Raw genomic sequence first — 19,302 nt, 5'->3', positions numbered from 1 at the left:
AAAAGAATTGACTTGTTTTTTTCTGAGAACATTCAAATACAAGGAGAGAATTGTTTTGGGTAACAAATGCAATTGTGTCCATTTGTCATGAAATATCAATAAACTAAATAATTAAAATGCATACTTGCAGATGTGGATCTATTTCGAATATTGTTTCCCCACGTCGCATATCTGTGATTAACCATGGACCTCCTGCTCTATAGACATACAAAAAAAACCAACAACAGTTAACTGCAACTATTCCCAGAAATTTAGGGTGTCTTGTACATCTTTACTAACTGTATCTCAGACCATAAAATGCGTTCTCAGATTTTCTTTGCAGGCTATCAAATTTGTACAAATTTGGTATCACAATCCTAAGAGAATATACCTAAAATATTCTCACTCTGAAGATATTTATTTTCCCCATATTACCTAAACTAAACAATAGAAGAGAATATTTTGTAGCTCAGGATTGAAGTTTGGGGTCCCTGGTATTCTCTAAAAATCCTGGTTTTCTTGCAGACATTTAATTACCGAACTAGGTAAACTCATCAGTGCAAGAAGAGACTGTGGATTGATCTCATTTTATATATTATAGGCTTGTTCTGTCAGTGTTGGTGAGAATGATCTTGGTGATTCCTTGATTAGGCTGTTCCTTACTGTTAGCTTGTTTGTCTGACTTGGTAGTTCCTCGACTGAGGTTTTTATTTCTTGATTGTTGGTCTAGTGTTAATCTTGATGTTAATCTCTGCTCATCTGGGTGTTGATTGCTGGAGAGGAGATGTTTTTTTCTTTCTTTTTTGGGTTTTTGATTGTCTCTTTTGAATGATATATAGATGTTACTTCTCTCTATGTGTCTATTGGTGGCCGATTTGTTTGAGTGCCATGCTTCCAGGAATTCTCTAGAATTTTTGGACTTTAGTTAGGTCTAGGATGGTCTGTTTTCCAGCTGAAACTATGATTAAGTCTGTCCATGTGTTGTGAAATAAAGGATTTTTCATCACATCTTCTGACTGCTAGTTGTTGTTCATGGATGCGCTCTGCTAGTCTTCTGTACGTTTGTCCTACATAGCTAGGTCTTTTCGTTTACTTAGGATGCTTTGGCGGGCTTTAGGTGGTTTGTGTGATATGGTCATGCCATAAACTAACCAAATAAATTTCAATTTCAAGTTGTACTGTGAAATTAGAGGGGTGAAAACCTTCAACTATTTAAGTATACAGGTTTTTAAAAAGATTATTTCAAGTGTGGCTTTAGGAAGTGGCTGAATTGATCTTAATCAGACATTTTCCTTTAATTGCTAATTTGACTTCCAAATCAGGTGAAAATGTTCTACTTACACAGGAACAGTCCGAAGCAATTCTAGTATACCCTGCCCATTCCACTGCTGTGCTGCATGAAGCTCTTCTGTACATACTCCAACAATCTAGAGCAATAACATGTAATAATATCTTTTATACATAACAAGAAAATATATTGGAAAAACTAACGTGATGCAGCACAAATTTAAATAATAGAGAAAAGGGGGAAAGTCCTGTGATCTGAAGGACGGGACATAAAATCTGGGGGAAATTCTAGCGAATGCCTTTTGGCTAAGATCACCCTAACAGATGGCATAGAAATGCTCTGGAGAAGAGGAGAAAATGTTAGTGAAATATGAATGTTTTGAGCTTTTCCCTCCCCTCTAGAAAACTCAGAAAGGCTCCAGAGGGGAGGGGATGTGAAACATTCTCCCCACCCCCAAGGCTCAGAAAGCTGGCATCTGCTAGCATTTTCATCAGATTTGAGGTCCATCCCATGAACTAAAGTGTCTTAAAAGACTACCAAAATTATCACGGGAAATTTAGCCTTAACCAAAATTACTTACATAATTTTAATGGGAAATGGTATATAATGTCTTTTTAATATCTGAAAATATGAAATGACAGACAATTGTTTATCTGGAAAAATAAAATATTACTTCTTATAGACAATTATAAGAATACTGACTTCTAGAGAATACATACTTGGAGAAATGTTACAATTCCAAATGGTGTCTGAACTGGCTGCATTTGTGGATCTTCAGTCAGGAGCATGTGTTGGATTCTAGACTCACTGTTGTCCAATGGACTATGCCACGATACATGGTCACCACTACAGAATGTGTTTTCTGTTGAGAAGAATGAAGGCAATCTTCTTAAAAAACTGGAATAATCAATAAATGGTCAAAACAATCATCACATCGCCATAAAAAGATTACAACAGAAATACTACCCATTTATTTTCTATTGTTCTTACGTATAATAATTAAGATTATTTTTTGTTTTTAAAGTGAAATGGCTAACATCTACAGGTAGTCCTCAACTTACAACCACAATTGAGCCCAAAATTTGTGTCGCTAAGTGAAACATTTGTTAACTGAGTTTTATTCCATTTTATGACCTTTCTGGCCACAGTTGTTAAGTGAATCACTGCAGTTGTTAATAACATGGTTATTAACTGAATCTGGCTTCTCCATTAACTTGTTTGTCAGTTGCCAAACATCTGAATTTTGATCATGTGACCATGGTGATGCTGCAATGGCCATGTGAAAAACGGTCGTAAGTCACTTTTTTCTGTGCTGTTGTAACTTTGAATGGTCACTAAATGAACTGTTGTATATTGAGGACTACCTGTATATACAAATATTGAGGTTTCAATCACAGTTGCTGTGACTGCCATCTTGATTGTTTGTCACACCCATTTGGCACCATTGATTAGAAGGCAAAGAAAGTTACCACTCTGATTTTTTTAACAAGTTTTCTATGAAGTGACTATATTCTTTAAAAATCATTTTACTTAGCAAGCTGATACAAAAGGACAATTTGTCTCTGACCATCCTACTCATTTCTTTGAATTGGATTCCATAAATTTTTCTACATAAAATGTTAGTCCTACCAACCCATGCAGGAACCCTAATTTCCAATAAACAGGAAAATGTAGTGAAAAATTATTTTTGTTTTGCATCTTTATATATCACTCTTCATTAAAAAGTGTCAATGTGGCTTACAAAGTTATAACAAAAACAGTAAGGCACCAGGCTACAAACCGGGACACCAGGAATTTAAACTCTGCCTTAGCCATGAAAGCCATCTGGGTGACCTTGGGCCAATCACTCTCTCTCGGACCAATTAACTCACAAGGTTGTTGTACAAAAAATAGGAGAAGGAAGAAGTATTAGGTACGTTTGCTGCCTTGAGTTATTTATAAATAAAGGCAGGAATGAATGAATGAATGAATGAATGAATGAATGAATGAATGAATGTGACCTTGATAAATAAATTGTTCAGACCCTGGCAAAAAACATCCCAATGTAGGGGCCCAAATATTTTGTCAAAAATTTACTTCTACTTTATTTATTTCTACAAACTAATCAGAATAAAAATGCTTAATGTATACCAGTAAAGTTAAAATCCATTTATTATAATCATTCATAGTTGGCTGCTGGCTTACAGTACTGTCATAATGGCGGTATCAAAAACTCAGATATGCCATTATTTTCTGTTAATTTTATCTGTTTGCACAAAAGAATCAATGCAAAGAAGTTTTAATATTCTATGCATTTCCAACAACCGCCCTCTATTATCCTAATTAATCCATAGGGAATCCTTGGATCCATAGAGAATCAGATCCTGGAAAACCTGGTTTAGATGAAACATGTCCCATTAATCCCATGGCTACAGGAAAACAAAATTCTATTGTTCAACAACTATGAAGATTAGGTCGTTTATTGGAGCTAGGCCTTGGTGGTTGGGAGTAGCATAACTTTTAGTCTCCAAATCCACTTTAAAAATATCTTGCAGGAAGGTTAGGAAGAACATATTTTCACTGGAAACCCTCACAGCCTTTGAGGGAAACCTGCATTTTTTACCACCATGAAGCCACAGGAATTTGGCCGGAGGATTATCAGGTGCAGGGAACTAAAGTGTAACCTAAGCAAGATATACTTCACATTTATTTTAAACAGACATGTATGGAAAATCAATTGATACATTCAGATTTCAAAAGCATGTGAAGACCTATAAAGAAAAGGGACATGTAGCTGTTCACAAATATTCGAAGCCATCTTAAGAGTTCTCAGCATATCAATTTTCAATGACTTCCAAGTCATATACAACACCAGCCAAGACTCTGATTAACAAAATGTTTTAATTATGTAAACCTCAGTCAGTATTTTCTCTAATGAAAGGAGTTATAAGAGACTTATTCCTGAGGCTTGTGTTTTTGTCACAATATTCTCTCAATTCTAGATTTCTTCCTTCAGGAAATCCCAATCATTTGCAACCGGTTTTTAAATGCTAATACAATGTATCTGTTGAAAATCCACCTATTTTTGTCTATTTGGATGAAGACTACTTCAGAAACGTCTTTCTTCTACAGATGTAACATTGATACTGACTGTCAATTAAACTACAGAAACCAACTATATGAAAAATTATATGGATTCAATTTAAAAGCCTCAGAGTGAGTAAATCCAATACCAAAGCTTTAAAAAACGGACCTTGCTATCATAAATAACATGCAAGAGCTGTCTTTCTATACAGATTTCCCACAATACTTGGATCAAATCATTATCAACACAAATTATTGCTATGCAATTTGAAGTTTTGAGAAAAAACATTACACAGACATTTTATCACTGAAACGATGACTAATTCCTTTAATTTTCAGTGGATTGTATATCATCTTCCAATGTTATCATTCAACCCAAATTGTATCAAAATTCTAAACATCCTAAATGAATGGAAAGCCAGTAAAAAGATGCAGATAACAATAATTTTAAAAACTATAACCTGTTGTATGAAAAATATGGATGGATGCGATGATTTTTACTTTAAATTAATTAGTGAATAAGAATTAAGACTCTTTATCATTTTTCTGTTGCCACCCACTGGCAGCATAACAATTATGACACCTATTAATACCTAGATTTGGACCACCAGCATTTTTAATTAGTGAGATACTTCAATAAATTGAGGTTTACTGAAATTCAATGAACATTACTACATGTTAAGAGACCAAAAAACCCCCACAAAAAGTCTTTATAAATACTGATTATTAATAAATCTATTTAATATGCAAATTTTAAAACCAGAATAGAACAAGGAATTGAAGATCCCAATTTGCTAAAGTATTTGGAAACTGACAGATGAGGGGAAAAATAAAATCAAGACAATAGGGAGGGGCTGTTGCAAAAATAAAACTGGAACTGATATTAACAATTAAAATTAGAAAGTAAGCCTGTTCTTGATGAAGGTTTATAATCTTAGAGCGTAACGTGATTCTCAGCTGTCACTGGATTCACACATCATAGCTGAGGTGAGATGTGCTATAATTATAGTGGTGCCAAAAGTAATCTGCAAACTGAAAAACTGGATTCTAAATTAGTCACAATATTCTGTGGTGACATAAGCTTTTATTTTGGAAATTTAAAATTCTTATGACTTCCAACAAATGCTTACAAAACCCCCTTACATATCACAAATGTTACCTATTTTAAAATATCTTTTACTGCGTCATATGAGAAAATGCTTACTTATAAGTAACAGAACAAAAAATATGACATTCTAGAGCAATTTTAAAATGAAATTATAAATACTTTCACATATACAATGATCATTAAATTACTTTATTATTTTGTTTGCAATACTTTTGTTACTTACAATGTTAAAATCAACTATACAATAGTTTTGTAATAGTAGTTTAAATATTCTTCTATTAAACTCTTACTTCCAACAAAGATGCCACAGATTCAAATAATAATTGGAACAATCTGAATGTGCTTCCAAAGAACTGCCACTGTCAACACTTAAATCAGGGGTCTTCAAACATGGCCCTTTTATGACTTATGGACTTCAACTCCCAGAATTCCTAGGCCAGCATGCCTGGCTGAGGAATTCTGGGAGTTGAAGTCCACAAGTCATAAAAGGGCCAAGTTTGAAGACCCCTGACTTAAATGATCAACATTACAATCCAGTTGAATGCAAGATTAAAAAAATTCACTCAATAACCACTGAAAGGTAAATCTGAAACTTGTACCTCTTGTTCAGACGTCAAAGCAGTCATTATCCCACAAAATACTACCCAACCTCTACTTGGTACACAGGAAGAAAACACTGCAGAGGCTTGAGAGCACTGAATCACAGAAGGCTACTGCCACTGAGACTCAACGTAAAAAACAGATAAGGCTTTTGAAGCAAAAGCCAATTTAAATAGCATAAAACATCCAGCTTTTTTTTTAAATATGAACGCCATAAAAAGTTCAGTAAAAGATAGGAATTGTCCATTAGCTGAATGGAAATAAAGGAAAAATACAAGATAAAAATATTTATTTGAATAAAGCAAAGATGCTATGATAGGATGTTTTAGAAATATGAATAAACATAATGAAATGATTTTGGCTATTAAATATTATTTCACTTAAAAAAATTGATAACAGAGAAGAGATTTCAATTATTAATGTTCTCACCCTGAGCTTGCTTCCCTTTTATCCAATTCAAAATAAGATCACCAAGAGCATTCGCCCCACCCCACCCCCGGAAGACCATTGACAGGGCAAGTCGTTATTATATAAATGAGAGCAAACCCCACTCCCTACTAACACTGATGATGTTACTAGTTTGGTAATGAAATGTCTGCAAGAAAACAACCAAGCTTAGAGAGCAGCAAGGACCCGGCAACTGAAGGTATATTTTTACTTTGGAAACATGAGAGCAAAATGTATTGCAAGCAAAAAGTGCTAAATATTTTATAAATTAACATTTAAGATAAAAGAAAGTATCAGAAGCAAGGTAGAGAAAGATTTAAACTTCTGGCTGTCAAATAATATTGAATGGAATGGCTTAGCAAATTAGGCTTCAGTAAAAGAAAGATGTCTTTCAGGTGAAAAATAACTAATTTCTAAACGATAATTAAGAAGAGGGGTGGGAACTGATTTATTTATTGGCTGTTGGGACTGAAATTGGTGAAATAGGAATTCCAAACTGTCAAACCAGAGAAAACCAATTTGTAAATAAAAAATAAGACAGCAGAGACGTTCCAGGTTGGAAAACAAGCAGCTACAGAACTACTAACTCAAAAAGACAGGGCAAAAAAGCCCAGGATTTAAATTGGTCTGTAAAATAATCTGGATACCATTATTCAACTAAATATTCAAAGTCCTTATTCCTAGATCACGAACAGTTTCCAGAGTCCTTACTAGTGCAAGTCATAGCCTCTTAATTTGTTTTATCAAAATAAAAATATGAGTTTCATCTTTATGCAAAATTCAAATTAATGAAATCTATGAAATAGGAGTTAGACTCAGAGCTAATTATTGCAAAAACATTATTTAGTGCTTAAAGTAAATATTTAAATCATACCTGATTGAAAGACATATCTGGCTAAGCCTTGCATTAACTCTGCTGGCCAGGTGGGTGGTGCAGATTCCCCAGTTTCACGCTTAAGGCGAAATGTCAGCTCGAATCCAAAACCACTTGGTCCATCTGGTCCAGTAAACCTGAAGGAAATTAATCACAAAAAGTTTCATAACAAAGTTTCAGGAATATAAGCTTAAAATTTCCACTGTTCATTTATTCTACTTGTTCTATTAGCATACCTCTGTATTCACAATATTGAAAGTTAGAAAGATGCAAAACTAATTTATAATGGCAGCAAAAATAAAACAAAGCTTCATTAAACAGTATCTGTCAGTCTAGAATGGCTCCCAAGTTCCAACAACATCTCATCAAGAAACTGCAATTATAAAGTGGGTGAGTTTAGAGGAAGTTATGTGGTTTACTTTTTATCTACTAATAACTTTGATAATTCATTAGTTTCCATGCTGCTAGAAAACAGATATTCAACCCATCAGAACAGTCTTAGATAGCTTCCCAAACTTTCAATAGCTACTGCAGCAGACAAAATTGCAATGACTAGTAAATGTCTTCAGCAAGATAACTTTATTCTACAAAGATACCAAGTTCATTTTAGAAGTCATGAAATTAGTGTTTTGATCTGTAAAGGATGCATGTATGGTTGCTGTATCCATTTACTCCAGATGAAGATCAAATTAGCAAACAGATTCTTTGATTCTCTGGATTTAGAAGGAAGGAAGGGCTATGGATTTGTAGCCCTTCTGGGTCTTCTACAAGGAAGACAAGAGACAGCTCTTATGAAATTCTAAGCTACGGTAGATAATCTTTATACTGTACAAATGACTGCAAATGCCACCCTCGTCCCTCTTAAATTCAAGTTTTCCAAGTCACACATTTCTTCAAATTAGACAAATTCATGGAATCTGCCACTATAGCCAAAAGGAATTTTGAGAATAGGAGTATTTAATTTAATTTAATTTAATAATATTTATATACCGCCCTTCTCCCTGAGGACTCAGGGCGGTTCACAGGGCAGAATAAAATACTAAAATACAAACGTTAAAACAAGATTAAATAATTGCCCATATTAAAACAGTTGGAATCAAATTCTAAAGCACCAAGTTAAAATTAAAACACAAGAATAAAAACCCCACCAATCCCCATCAGGCTAGGCCGGCTTGAACAAACAGAAACGTCTTGAGATCGCGACGAAAGGAGCGAAGATCGGGCGCCATCCGGAGCTCTACCGGTAGCTGATTCCACAGCTCCGGAGCGCCCACAGAGAAGGATCTCCCCCTGGGGACCACCAATCGACATTCTCTGATCGGTGGCACCCTGAGGAGGCCCTCTCTGTGGGAACGCACAGGGCGCAGGGAGCTTGATGCCGGCAGCAGATGTTCCCTAAGGTACTCCGGCCCCATGCCATGAAGGGCTTTAAACACTGTTACCAGTACCTTGAATCTCACCCGGAAGACAACTGGCAACCAATGCAGCTCACGGAGCAGCGGTGTAACGTGGGAGTATCGGGAGACTCCCAACACAACTCTCGCGGCTGCATTCTGTACCAGTTGGAGCTTCCGGGTGGTCCTCAAGGGCAGCCCCATGTAGAGAGCGTTGCAGTAGTCTAGACGAGAGGACACGAGCGCATGAGTGACCGTGCACAAATCATCCCGGCTAAGATAGGGCCGCAACTGGCGCACCAGGCGAACCTGGGCGAAGGCCCCCCTAGTCACAGCTCCTATATGGTCTTCCAGGGTGAGCCGTGAATCTAGGAGGACACCCAAGTTGCGAGCCCTATCTACGGGGGGTAATAGTTCACCCCCCATAGCCAAAGGTGGAACATCCGAATAAACCCGGGATGAAGGTATGCAAAGCCACTCAGTCTTGTCGGGGTTGAGCTGGAGTCTGTTCCTCCCCATCCAGACCCGAACCGCCTCCAGGCACCGGGACATCACGTTGAGGGCATCACTGGGGTGGTTTGGGGTCGAAAGGAAAAGTTGGGTATCATCAGCGTACTGATGATACCCAACTCCAAAGCCACGAATGATCTCACCCAGCGGTTTCATGTAGATGTTGAACAGGAGAGGCGAGAGGACCGACCCCTGAGGAACTCCACAAATGAGAGACCTCGCGGTCGACCTCTGTCCTCCTGCCAACACCGACTGCGAACGTCCCCGGAGATAGGAGGAGAACCACTGTAAAACCGTGCCTGTTCTAAACCAGCCCTCTTCTCGCACCCCTAATCAAAGGAAGAGTCTGGAAAGCGTCCAAGATCAAAAGGCTTCTGCCAAGTTTTAATTACACTGTTACAAAAATACAAGAGCTTGACTTCTCAAAGAAAAAGTTGCTTTCAGCAACTAGCCCCTCCCCAAACACTTCTTTTATAGAGAGCTCAGGGCGTGGTCTCCCTGTGCCTCCTCCCGAGGAGTCCCATAGCCTTCCTTTGTTTGTCCCTGCTCGTCTGCCTCCTGCGTCGGGCGTCCTTGAACAGGGCCAGCTGTGGGTCATCATCCTCCGCACTCTCGGGCTCACACAGCTGAGAAGAGGTTCCCGGCTGAGGACTCTGCAAAGTCTCCAAATCATCATCAGCCGGTTCGTTTCCCTCCTCCCCCACATCTGAGTCCTCCGATACATCGGACCCGGCTGTCGGGCCCACAGGCTGGCCCTGAGTCACAACACTATCCCGCACCGCAGGGCCCTTCCCCCGGGTCTGCCGATCCGGATGCGGTCGGGATGGGAACTGTTCGTGAAAAGCAGTCACCAACGCAGGGGCATGAACGGCGGTCGCGTCTTCCCATGTGAAGTCCTCCGGCCCGTACCCTTTCCACTCGATCAGGTACTGGAAGCGACCTTTCAGCCAGCGGGAATCCCTGATGCTGGCGACCTCGTACTCGGGGGTGCTGTCGCCATCACGAGGTCCTGATGGGGGAGGTTCCGCTTGGCGAAGTGGACAAGCCGGTTGTTCGGGGACCAACAAGGACCGATGGAAGACGGGGTGCACGCGCAGGGAACGTGGCAGAGTTAAACGATAGGCGACCGGGTTGATGACGGCCTCGACTGGGAACGGTCCAAGGTAACGGTGGTCCAGCTTCCTCGCCGGCCGAGTGGATGGTAGGTTCCTGGTGGACAGCCAGACCCGATCCCCCACCGATAATGGAGGCGTATCCCTTCTCGACCGATCGGCGAACCTCTTGTAGTCGGCCTTGGCCTTCTCCAGCTGCCGTCGCACCAACCGATGGATCGCCTGTAACTCCGCCATGAATTCGTTCGCTGCCGGCTCCGGTGAGTCCACGGGAGAAAGGGGGAAAAACCGAGGGTGATAACCCACATTGGCCAAGAACGGTGTCATCTGCGTGGAGGTGTGCTGCGAGTTGTTAAAGGCAAACTCGGCTATGGCCAAATAGTCCACCCAATTGTCCTGCTGCAGGTTAACGTAGCAGCGCAGATACTGCTCCAAAATGCCGATGACCTTCTCGGTACCCCCGTCGGTCTGAGGATGATGCGCGGACGAGAGGCAAACCTTAATGTCCAACGCCCGCATCAACTCCCGCCAGAAGCGGGCTGTAAACTGGGCCCCCCTATCGGAGACGACTCTATCGGGAAGGCCGTGCAGCCGGAACACCTGTTGGATGAACATGCGACTAGTGGCGCGAGCTGACGGTAAGCCGCGACAGGGGATGAAGTGCGCCATCTTGGTCAACATGTCCACCACCACAAACACTGTCGTGAAGCCGGAGGATGGGGGTAGATCCGTCAGAAAGTCCATGGACACAGCCCCCCAGGGTCTCTTGGGCGTTGGCAAAGGCTGCAGTAAACCAGGCGGGGCCCCTGTCGCTGACTTGGCCTGCCTGCATGGGACGCAGGAGGTGACATAAGACTGGACATCGTGTCGGACTCGGGGCCACCAGAATGTACGGGAGACCAGGTTCAGAGTCTTGAACAGGCCAAAATGCCCCGCAGCCGGGTTATCATGACATTGGCTGAGGACGAGTCCCCTGAGTGGCCCTCCTGGAACATAGAGCCGGTCACGATAATACAGGAGTCCATCCGTGACCGACCAAGGCGAATCTGGCCCCACCTCTTCCTTCCGCTGAGCCACCCACGCCTCCTGCTGCTGCGCCTCCCGGATCCGAGCCCGTATATCCACCGGCTCCCGCACCGCAGCAAAAGACTCGACGGGGATCACGGTCCTGGGCGGAAGCTTGTCTTCCACTCGGGTGTACTCGGGCTTCCTGGACAGAGCATCCGCTCTCTGGTTGTGCCCGCTTGGTATGTACCGCACCCGGAAGTCAAACCTCGCAAAGAAGAGGGACCACCGGATCTGGCGTTGGTTCAAATTCCGAGCGGTCTGCAGGCTTTCCAGATTCTTGTGGTCCGTCCGGACCTCGATTTGATGCCGCGCCCCCTCCAGATGATGCCTCCAAGCCTCGAACGCCGCCTTGATGGCCAGCAGCTCCTTCTCCCAGATGGTATAGTTGCGCTCCGAGGGATTCAATTTCCGTGAGTGATACGCGCAAGGGAAAAGGGTACCGTTGGGCGTCGCTGCCTGGAGTAACACGGCCCCAATGGCAATGTCGGAGGCGTCCGCCTCCACGACAAACGGCCGTTGCGGGTCAGGATGCTTCAAGATGGGCTCCTTCATGAAGGCGTCCTTCAGAGCTTGGAACGCCTGTTGTTCGGGGGCGTTCCACTGGAACCGAGTCTTCTTCTGCAGGAGCCGGGTGAGGGGGGCTGTCAAGGCAGCAAAGCCAGGGATGAATGTCCGATAGTAGTTGGCAAATCCAAGAAGTCGCTGAATATCCTTCACGCGACGCGGGGGTTGCCAACTCTGCAACGACTCAACTTTACTCGGTTCCATGGCGATGCCCTCAGGAGAAATGCGGTGACCCAAGAAATCAATGGTCACCTGGTAGAACTGGCACTTCTCCAACTTGGCAAACAGCCGATGTTTCCGGAGGCGCTGCAGGACCTGACGGAGATGCTGATGATGCGCTTCACGCGACGGGGAGTAAATCAGGATGTCGTCCAGGTAAATCACAACAAACTGGTCCAACAGATCCCGAAAGATGTCATTCATAAAATGCTGAAACACAGCGGGGGCGTTGGTCAGGCCAAACGGCATCACCGTGTACTCGAAATGTCCATAGCGAGTACCAAACGCCGTCTTCCACTCATCACCCGGCCGAACCCTGACGAGGTTGTAAGCTCCACGCAGGTCCAGTTTCGTGAAGATCTTAGCCTCCCGGAGTCGGTCCAAGAGCTCGGGGATGAGGGGCAGCGGGTAGCGGTTACGCACCGTGATAGCGTTGAGTTTCCGGTAGTCACAGCAAAGCCGTAACTCGCCCGACTTCTTTTTGACGAAGAGCACGGGCGCAGACACTGGCGAGGACGAGGGCCGGATGAAACCACGAGCCAAGTTCTTCGTCAGGAAGTCCCGCAATGCAGCCAACTCGGGCTCCGACATGGAGTACAAACGCCCCACTGGGAGAGGCGCATCAGGGACTAGGTCAATGGAGCAGTCGTAGGGCCTGTGCGGGGGTAATTGGTCCGCCTCTGACTCGCTGAACACGTCAGCAAAGTCGGACAGTTCGGGAGGCAAGGAAACCCCTGGGGAACCCTCCACCTGGCCGGCACAGATATGGCGGGTGTGGTCCACGCACTGCAAACTTGGGAAGGTGACCAAGTTCTGAGACCAATAGATCTGTGGATCATGCGCCCGGAGCCACGCCAGTCCCAAGACCACGGGGAAGTGCAGATCCGAAGTGACGTAGAACTGAATGGCCTCCACATGGGTACTGATGGCCATACACACGGGTTGCGTGGCGGCCGTGATAGGCCCGGACAGGAGCACTCGACCATCGATGGTCTCCACAAGCATGGGCGGATCCACTGGACACTGGGGAACAGCCCATTTGGCCACAAAGGCCGAATCCATAAAGTTAGTGGTAGCCCCAGAGTCAATTAAGGCATGGACCGGAATCCCCTCTGGCTTGCCAGGAAGGATCAGTCGTGCCTCCAAAATCAAATGCCGTGGAGGTTCACAGGCACCGTCGGAACAACGTCGCTCGGTGTGGATGTTGTGGGTCGCCCGATCTTTCACACCGTCTAGATCGGGCTCGGGCCGTTTCCCGATAACAAAGCAGGGGACTTTCTCAGGGCAGGCTTGGTCACTGACGCCCGCTGACGCTTCTTCGGGCAAGAAGCAGCCAAATGTCCAGGGTCCCCACAGTAAAAACACAACCCCTCCGATCGTCGTCTGTCCATTTCCGTCACCGATAGACGGGACCTGGCGGCACCCAGCTCCATTGGCTCCTCCCTCTGGACCGGGGGCTCACGCACAACAGGGGCGGCAGGGGTCTGTGGGGTGGCACGGCGACTCTTACGCTGCTGCAGCCGGGCATCGATCCGCAGACAAAGATGGATCAGCCCATTCAGGTCTGAGGGAATGTCCACGCGGGCCAGCTCATCCAACATCTCCTCTGACAAGCCATCCTGAAAGGCATCCACGAGCGCAGCCTCATTCCAGGCGGAATCCTGGCTAAGCAGCCGGAAATCGCTGATATAGGCCTGTAGAGGGCGCTGACCCTGCCTCAAAGCTTTCAAGCGTCGGGTGGCCGTCTGCGCCTTAATCGGGTCCTCGTACATGAGGCGCATATGGTCACAAAACCCCCCAAAGTTATCCAACAAAGGGCTAGGCTGTGCCAACAGAGGCGTGCCCCAACGAGCTGCATCTCCCGACAGAAGGCTCAACACGAATCCCACCTTATCTCGGTCAGTGGGGAAATCAGCTGCTTTCACGCTGATATAAAGCTGGCATTGTCCCAGGAAGGCAGGAAACAGTTCTGGATTACCAGCGAATTTATCCGGCATAGCTATCTGACATTTCCTCCTGGGTGGGGGGGCAGCATGTACCTGAGCCTGCAGTTGTGCCACCTGAGTGGCCAGCAAGGTGAGTTGCTGGTTGAGCTGGACATTCTCGGCAAGAAGCTGCTCCATCGTAGTATTAAGGGGTGGGTGGCTGAAAGCAAACTGTTCTAAACCAGCCCTCTTCTCGCACCCCTAATCAAAGGAAGAGTCTGGAAAGCGTCCAAGATCAAAAGGCTTCTGCCAAGTTTTAATTACACTGTTACAAAAATACAAGAGCTTGACTTCTCAAAGAAAAAGTTGCTTTCAGCAACTAGCCCCTCCCCAAACACTTCTTTTATAGAGAGCTCAGGGCGTGGTCTCCCTGTGCCTCCTCCCGAGGAGTCCCATAGCCTTCCTTTGTTTGTCCCTGCTCGTCTGCCTCCTGCGTCGGGCGTCCTTGAACAGGGCCAGCTGTGGGTCATCATCCTCCGCACTCTCGGGCTCACACAGCTGAGAAGAGGTTCCCGGCTGAGGACTCTGCAAAGTCTCCAAATCATCATCAGCCGGTTCGTTTCCCTCCTCCCCCACATCTGAGTCCTCCGATACATCGGACCCGGCTGTCGGGCCCACAGGCTGGCCCTGAGTCACAACAGTGCCTCCCACTCCCAATCCCCTGAGACGCCGCAGCAAGATACCATGGTCGATGGTATCGAAAGCCGCCGAGAGGTCTAATAGGACTAGAACAGAGGAATATCCCCTGTCCCGAGCCCTCCAGAGATCATTCACCAGCGCGACCAATGCCGTCTCCGTGCTGTGCCCGGGCCTGAAACCCGATTGGTACGGGTCTAGATAATCCGCTTCATCCAGGACCAGAGGGAGCTGATGCGCCACCACACTCTCAACAACCTTCGCAAGAAAGCGAAGGTTGGAGACAGGACGAAAGTTGTTTAATACAGCTGGGTCCAAGGCAGGCTTCTTGAGGAGAGGCCTCACCACCGCCTCTTTCAAGACAGCAGGGAAGCAACCCTCACTCAGAGAAGCCGATATAACTGCCTGGAACCAGCTGCGTGTCCTCTCCCGGGCTGCATAGACCAGCCAGGAAGGGCACGGGTCCAATAAACATGTGGTGGTGCTCAGCCTCCCCATGATCCTGTCCACTTCCTCCGGAGTCACAGAATCAAACTCCTCCCAGATGATATCGACAAGACCGCCAGTGTCCTGATCGTCAGACTCTGCCCAGTCAGAGTCCAGACCGGTCCGAATCCGAGCGATTTTGTCCGACAGATGTTGGTTAAACTCCTCGGCACGACCCTGCAAGGGATCCTCCCTCACCTCCTGATTTAGGAGGGAGCGAGTCACCCTAAACAGGGCGGCCGGGCGATTATCTGCGGACGCGATAAGGGTGGCGAAGTGGTTAGACCTCGCCTCCCTTATCGCAGCGAGATAAGACCTAATATAGGCTCTTAGTCGCAATCGGTCGGATTCGGATCGGCTGGACCTCCAACCGCTCTCTAGGCCCCGTCTCCGACGCTTCATCTCCCGAAGCTCCGCAGAGAACCATGGAGCTCGACGGGATCTGCACCGGGTCAGGGGCCGCAGGGGTACAACTCGGTCAAGAGCCTCAGTGGCCATCCTTTCCCAGGCTTCCACTAAGGCATCTGCCGAGCTGTGAGCAAGGGAGGCAGGTGGGGACCCCAGCGCTGCCTGGAACCTCTGGGGATCCATTAAGCGTCTGGGGCGGTACCATTTAATTGGTTCCAAACACCCACGGCGGGGGGTGGCAAAACGGAAGACCAGCCGCAGGAGATGATGATCGGTCCATGACAGGGGCATAATAATTGGAGAGCCCCCACCAAGATCATCTAACCACCGTCCAGATAAAAAAACTAGGTCAAGGGTGTGGCCTCCCTCATGAGTCGGTCCCGAAATTACTTGCGTCAGGTCCATGGCCGTCATGGAAGCCATGAACTCCCGAGCCAACTCAGATGACCCTCCCAGCGATGGTAGATTGAAGTCCCCCAAAACTATAACATACTGAGAGAGGAAAGAGCTAATTATTAAAAATTATTAAAGATAGACAGATTCTCATTTATCTTTTTTCAGTATTACAGATTGGCCCTTTCTTTCTTCCTGATTTCCTTACTTTGAATTCTATCCTCTTTGCATCTTTTGCTATCCTGTGAACACAACAATGCTGGAGGACTGATAATTAAGAATTCCAGTGCTGCTTTTATCGGGTCCTTAATTGTATCTGGGAGTTTGACAACTATGTGTGACCAGGGCTGCTGCTGCGTGACTAGGCGAAAGGTACACCAGCAGCAAGCCCAACTGCGCACCAGGGCCGCATCTCAAAAAGAGAGACTCACACCCGACTATCTGAGGAACAGTGGCCTCCCGCGGACACAAGGTCTCCCTCATAACAACAGCCACACCCCCACCCCTACCCTGAGCCCGAGGCCGGTGCAGCACCCGGAAACCTGGTGGGCAAAGGTTAACCAGAGGAATCCCGCCCTCTGGGCCCAACCAAGTCTCCGTGATGCAAGCCAGGTCCGCCTGCTCACCCTCGACCAGATCACGAACGAGAGGAGCCTTATTAGAGACGGACCTGGCATTCAAATACACCAGCCGGAGCTCAGGGGGCTGCACACCCTCACTCCCGGGACCTTGGGGTAGAGCCAGAGGGTCGGAGTGCCTCACCGCTTGTAAGCAGCGGAGAGGCCTTCCCTGAAATCGATACGGCCCTCTGCTCCTACATCTGCTGCCATTCCCTGATGTCGTGGGAATAGGTAGCCCCACGACCAGCCCTGGAGCCCCGGAGGTGACCGACCCCCGCTCCTCCCCCCTGCGATCTCCATCGGCCCTAGCCAGAACAGCGGTAGTTGGATAGCCCCCCTTATCCAAACAACCAAAAGAACCCTCCCGCCTCCCTAACCCCCTAAAAAATTTTGAAAGAAAAATAATCAGGGGCCTCTTATTAGGTCTACGTCGAAGGCCCCTACCCGTGCCCAGCCAACTCTCAGGGTCCCAATAAATGGGCCCTTCCTCGAGGTTATAATCGGCTGGCAAGGCGGGTCGCACCCAGGAGGGGGGAGCACCCCTGAGGGCGCACAAGTCCGTGGAAGAATATTTAAAGGAAGGCATAAATAGCAGTCCGGATCGCAGGCAGTCCATAGATAAGTAGAGACTGTTTTGTTTCTAAAGAACTGCACTGCCCTAGGAAAGGATCATTAAAGGTTGAGTTGCAGTGTTCCTGTTTGTTATGCAGAAGTATAGATACAGTAGCCTGTTTTGACTTAAATACAAATTTAGGTTAAAGACAGACTTGGGGAACAAAACTTGTTCTTAACTCAGGGACTGCTTGGAGAAAGCACAACTGACCTTAAAAATGCCAAAGTGGCTGTGTTGGGGGGAGGGGGGGATTATGAGTTTACTATTAGCAAGCAGAGGTCACACATAGTTGTCAAACTCCCAGATACAATTAAGGACCCGATAAAAGCAGCACTGGAATTCTTAATTATCAGTCCTCCAGCATTGTTGTGTTCACAGGATAGCAAAAGATGCAAAGAGGATAGAATTCAAAGTAAGGAAATCAGGAAGAAAGAAAGGGCCAATCTGTAATACTGAAAAAAAGATAAATGAGAATCTGTCTATCTTTAATAATTTTAATAATTAGCTCTTTCCTCTCTCAGTATGTTATATTGGAAAACTGTTTTTACACTAGAAAGGAGATTATTCTCTGAAGAAGCACATGCAGATATGCTGCAGACTGGCTTTGCCCTGAGCTAAATTTAGTCACATTCCTCTTATTAAAAACAGTCCTTCTAAGTTCAACTACTGTGCTATAAATATAAAGCAAATATCTCTCCATGCTTTCAGAACAAACAACAAAAAAGAGTTTTTAATAATATTGGTATATTTTAGATCTAGGAATTAATTGTGTTTGAGTTTAAGTAGTTCTTGTCAGCCTCTTTGTAGGTGGGCTGTTTCTCAAATTAGCTACCTCAAACAATTGACTTTTAAAGCCAAGCATATTCCATCAGACTTAAGCAAAACAAAAAATGAAGGTGGTCATGGCTTCCAGGGCGGTCTACCACCAACAAAGAACAGGAAATGTGCTGAAATGCCTTAGTGGGGTGCATAAAAGATTCAGGTTTTGCATGTAAGATATGTGGCCAAAGGTTTAAGATATACATAACTATCCCAAAACAAATGGATTGAAAACATTTACATTTTACTTTCCTTTTCCCTGAAACAGAATTGCAGCAACTACACATAGAGAACACCGGATAAAAAGTTGTGGATAATGTATTCTGAATTGCAAAACAAAGGGTAAAATAGGCACAGAGAGCTAAAATGATCATTATATTATAGTTTCAAGCCTGCTCCTGATATAGTCAACCAAATATTTTATTTTCAACAAGACTAATTATATAATGATATAAGTGTGTGTGTGTGTATAGTATAGAATATATATGTATATGTACACACACACACATACATGTAAACGTGTAGATAATGAATATACTGACTGAATATTCAAAAATTTAAAGCAGAAACCAAATTGGTCATTATGACAAATTGGTCATAATGTTCTTTTTTCTCAAATACTTTTGAACACATCATTAGGAATTCTTGCACATAACAAAGTTAATAATCCTCAACTTTAAAACATATTATCACAGATGCATTACAGGTATTCCTCAACTTACAACAGTTTGTTTAGTGGCCATTCAAAAGATACACAGCAAAAAGGTGGTAAAATTTAGCACAACTCACTTAACGACTGCATCATTTTGCAACTGAAGTTTCGGTCCCAATTGTGATCGTAAGTTGAGAACTATCTATATAACATCAATAACAATCACACACATACACACAGACACACACACGGCTACGTGTTATAAAGTATAATTCCAGCAAGATAGTTCTGTCTGGGATGCATCACTTGCAACAAAACCAGAGCCAAATCCTTACATTAACTGCTTTATGACTATTGGTTTCTGGGAGATACATCATACTTAGTGTAATGTGCCATTGCATTGCAACAATGATTAAAGGTTTAAGATTACCCATGAAGCAAGTCACTATGTCCATGCCACAAAT

At 44.7% G+C, this 19,302-nt stretch overlaps 1 protein-coding gene across 1 annotated transcript in view; it reads right to left on the bottom strand.

Moving 5' to 3' along the window:
* Nucleotides 1-19,302, bottom strand: part of SUFU (SUFU negative regulator of hedgehog signaling) — a 65,064-nt gene that overhangs the window by 30,379 nt on the left and 15,383 nt on the right. Inside the window, exons 3-6 of the mRNA XM_083363387.1 lie at nucleotides 7,360-7,496; nucleotides 1,987-2,129; nucleotides 1,321-1,406; nucleotides 125-197 (exon numbers count right to left, since the gene is read on the bottom strand). Of these exons, the coding sequence (XP_083219513.1) occupies nucleotides 125-197; nucleotides 1,321-1,406; nucleotides 1,987-2,129; nucleotides 7,360-7,496 (439 nt within the window). The remainder of the gene's footprint in view (nucleotides 1-124; nucleotides 198-1,320; nucleotides 1,407-1,986; nucleotides 2,130-7,359; nucleotides 7,497-19,302) is intronic.

This window comes from Vipera ursinii (assembly GCF_947247035.1).
Source record: "Vipera ursinii genome assembly, chromosome: 5".
Lineage (NCBI taxonomy): Eukaryota > Metazoa > Chordata > Lepidosauria > Squamata > Viperidae > Vipera > Vipera ursinii.
This window is presented reverse-complemented; position numbering and strand designations above follow the sequence as displayed.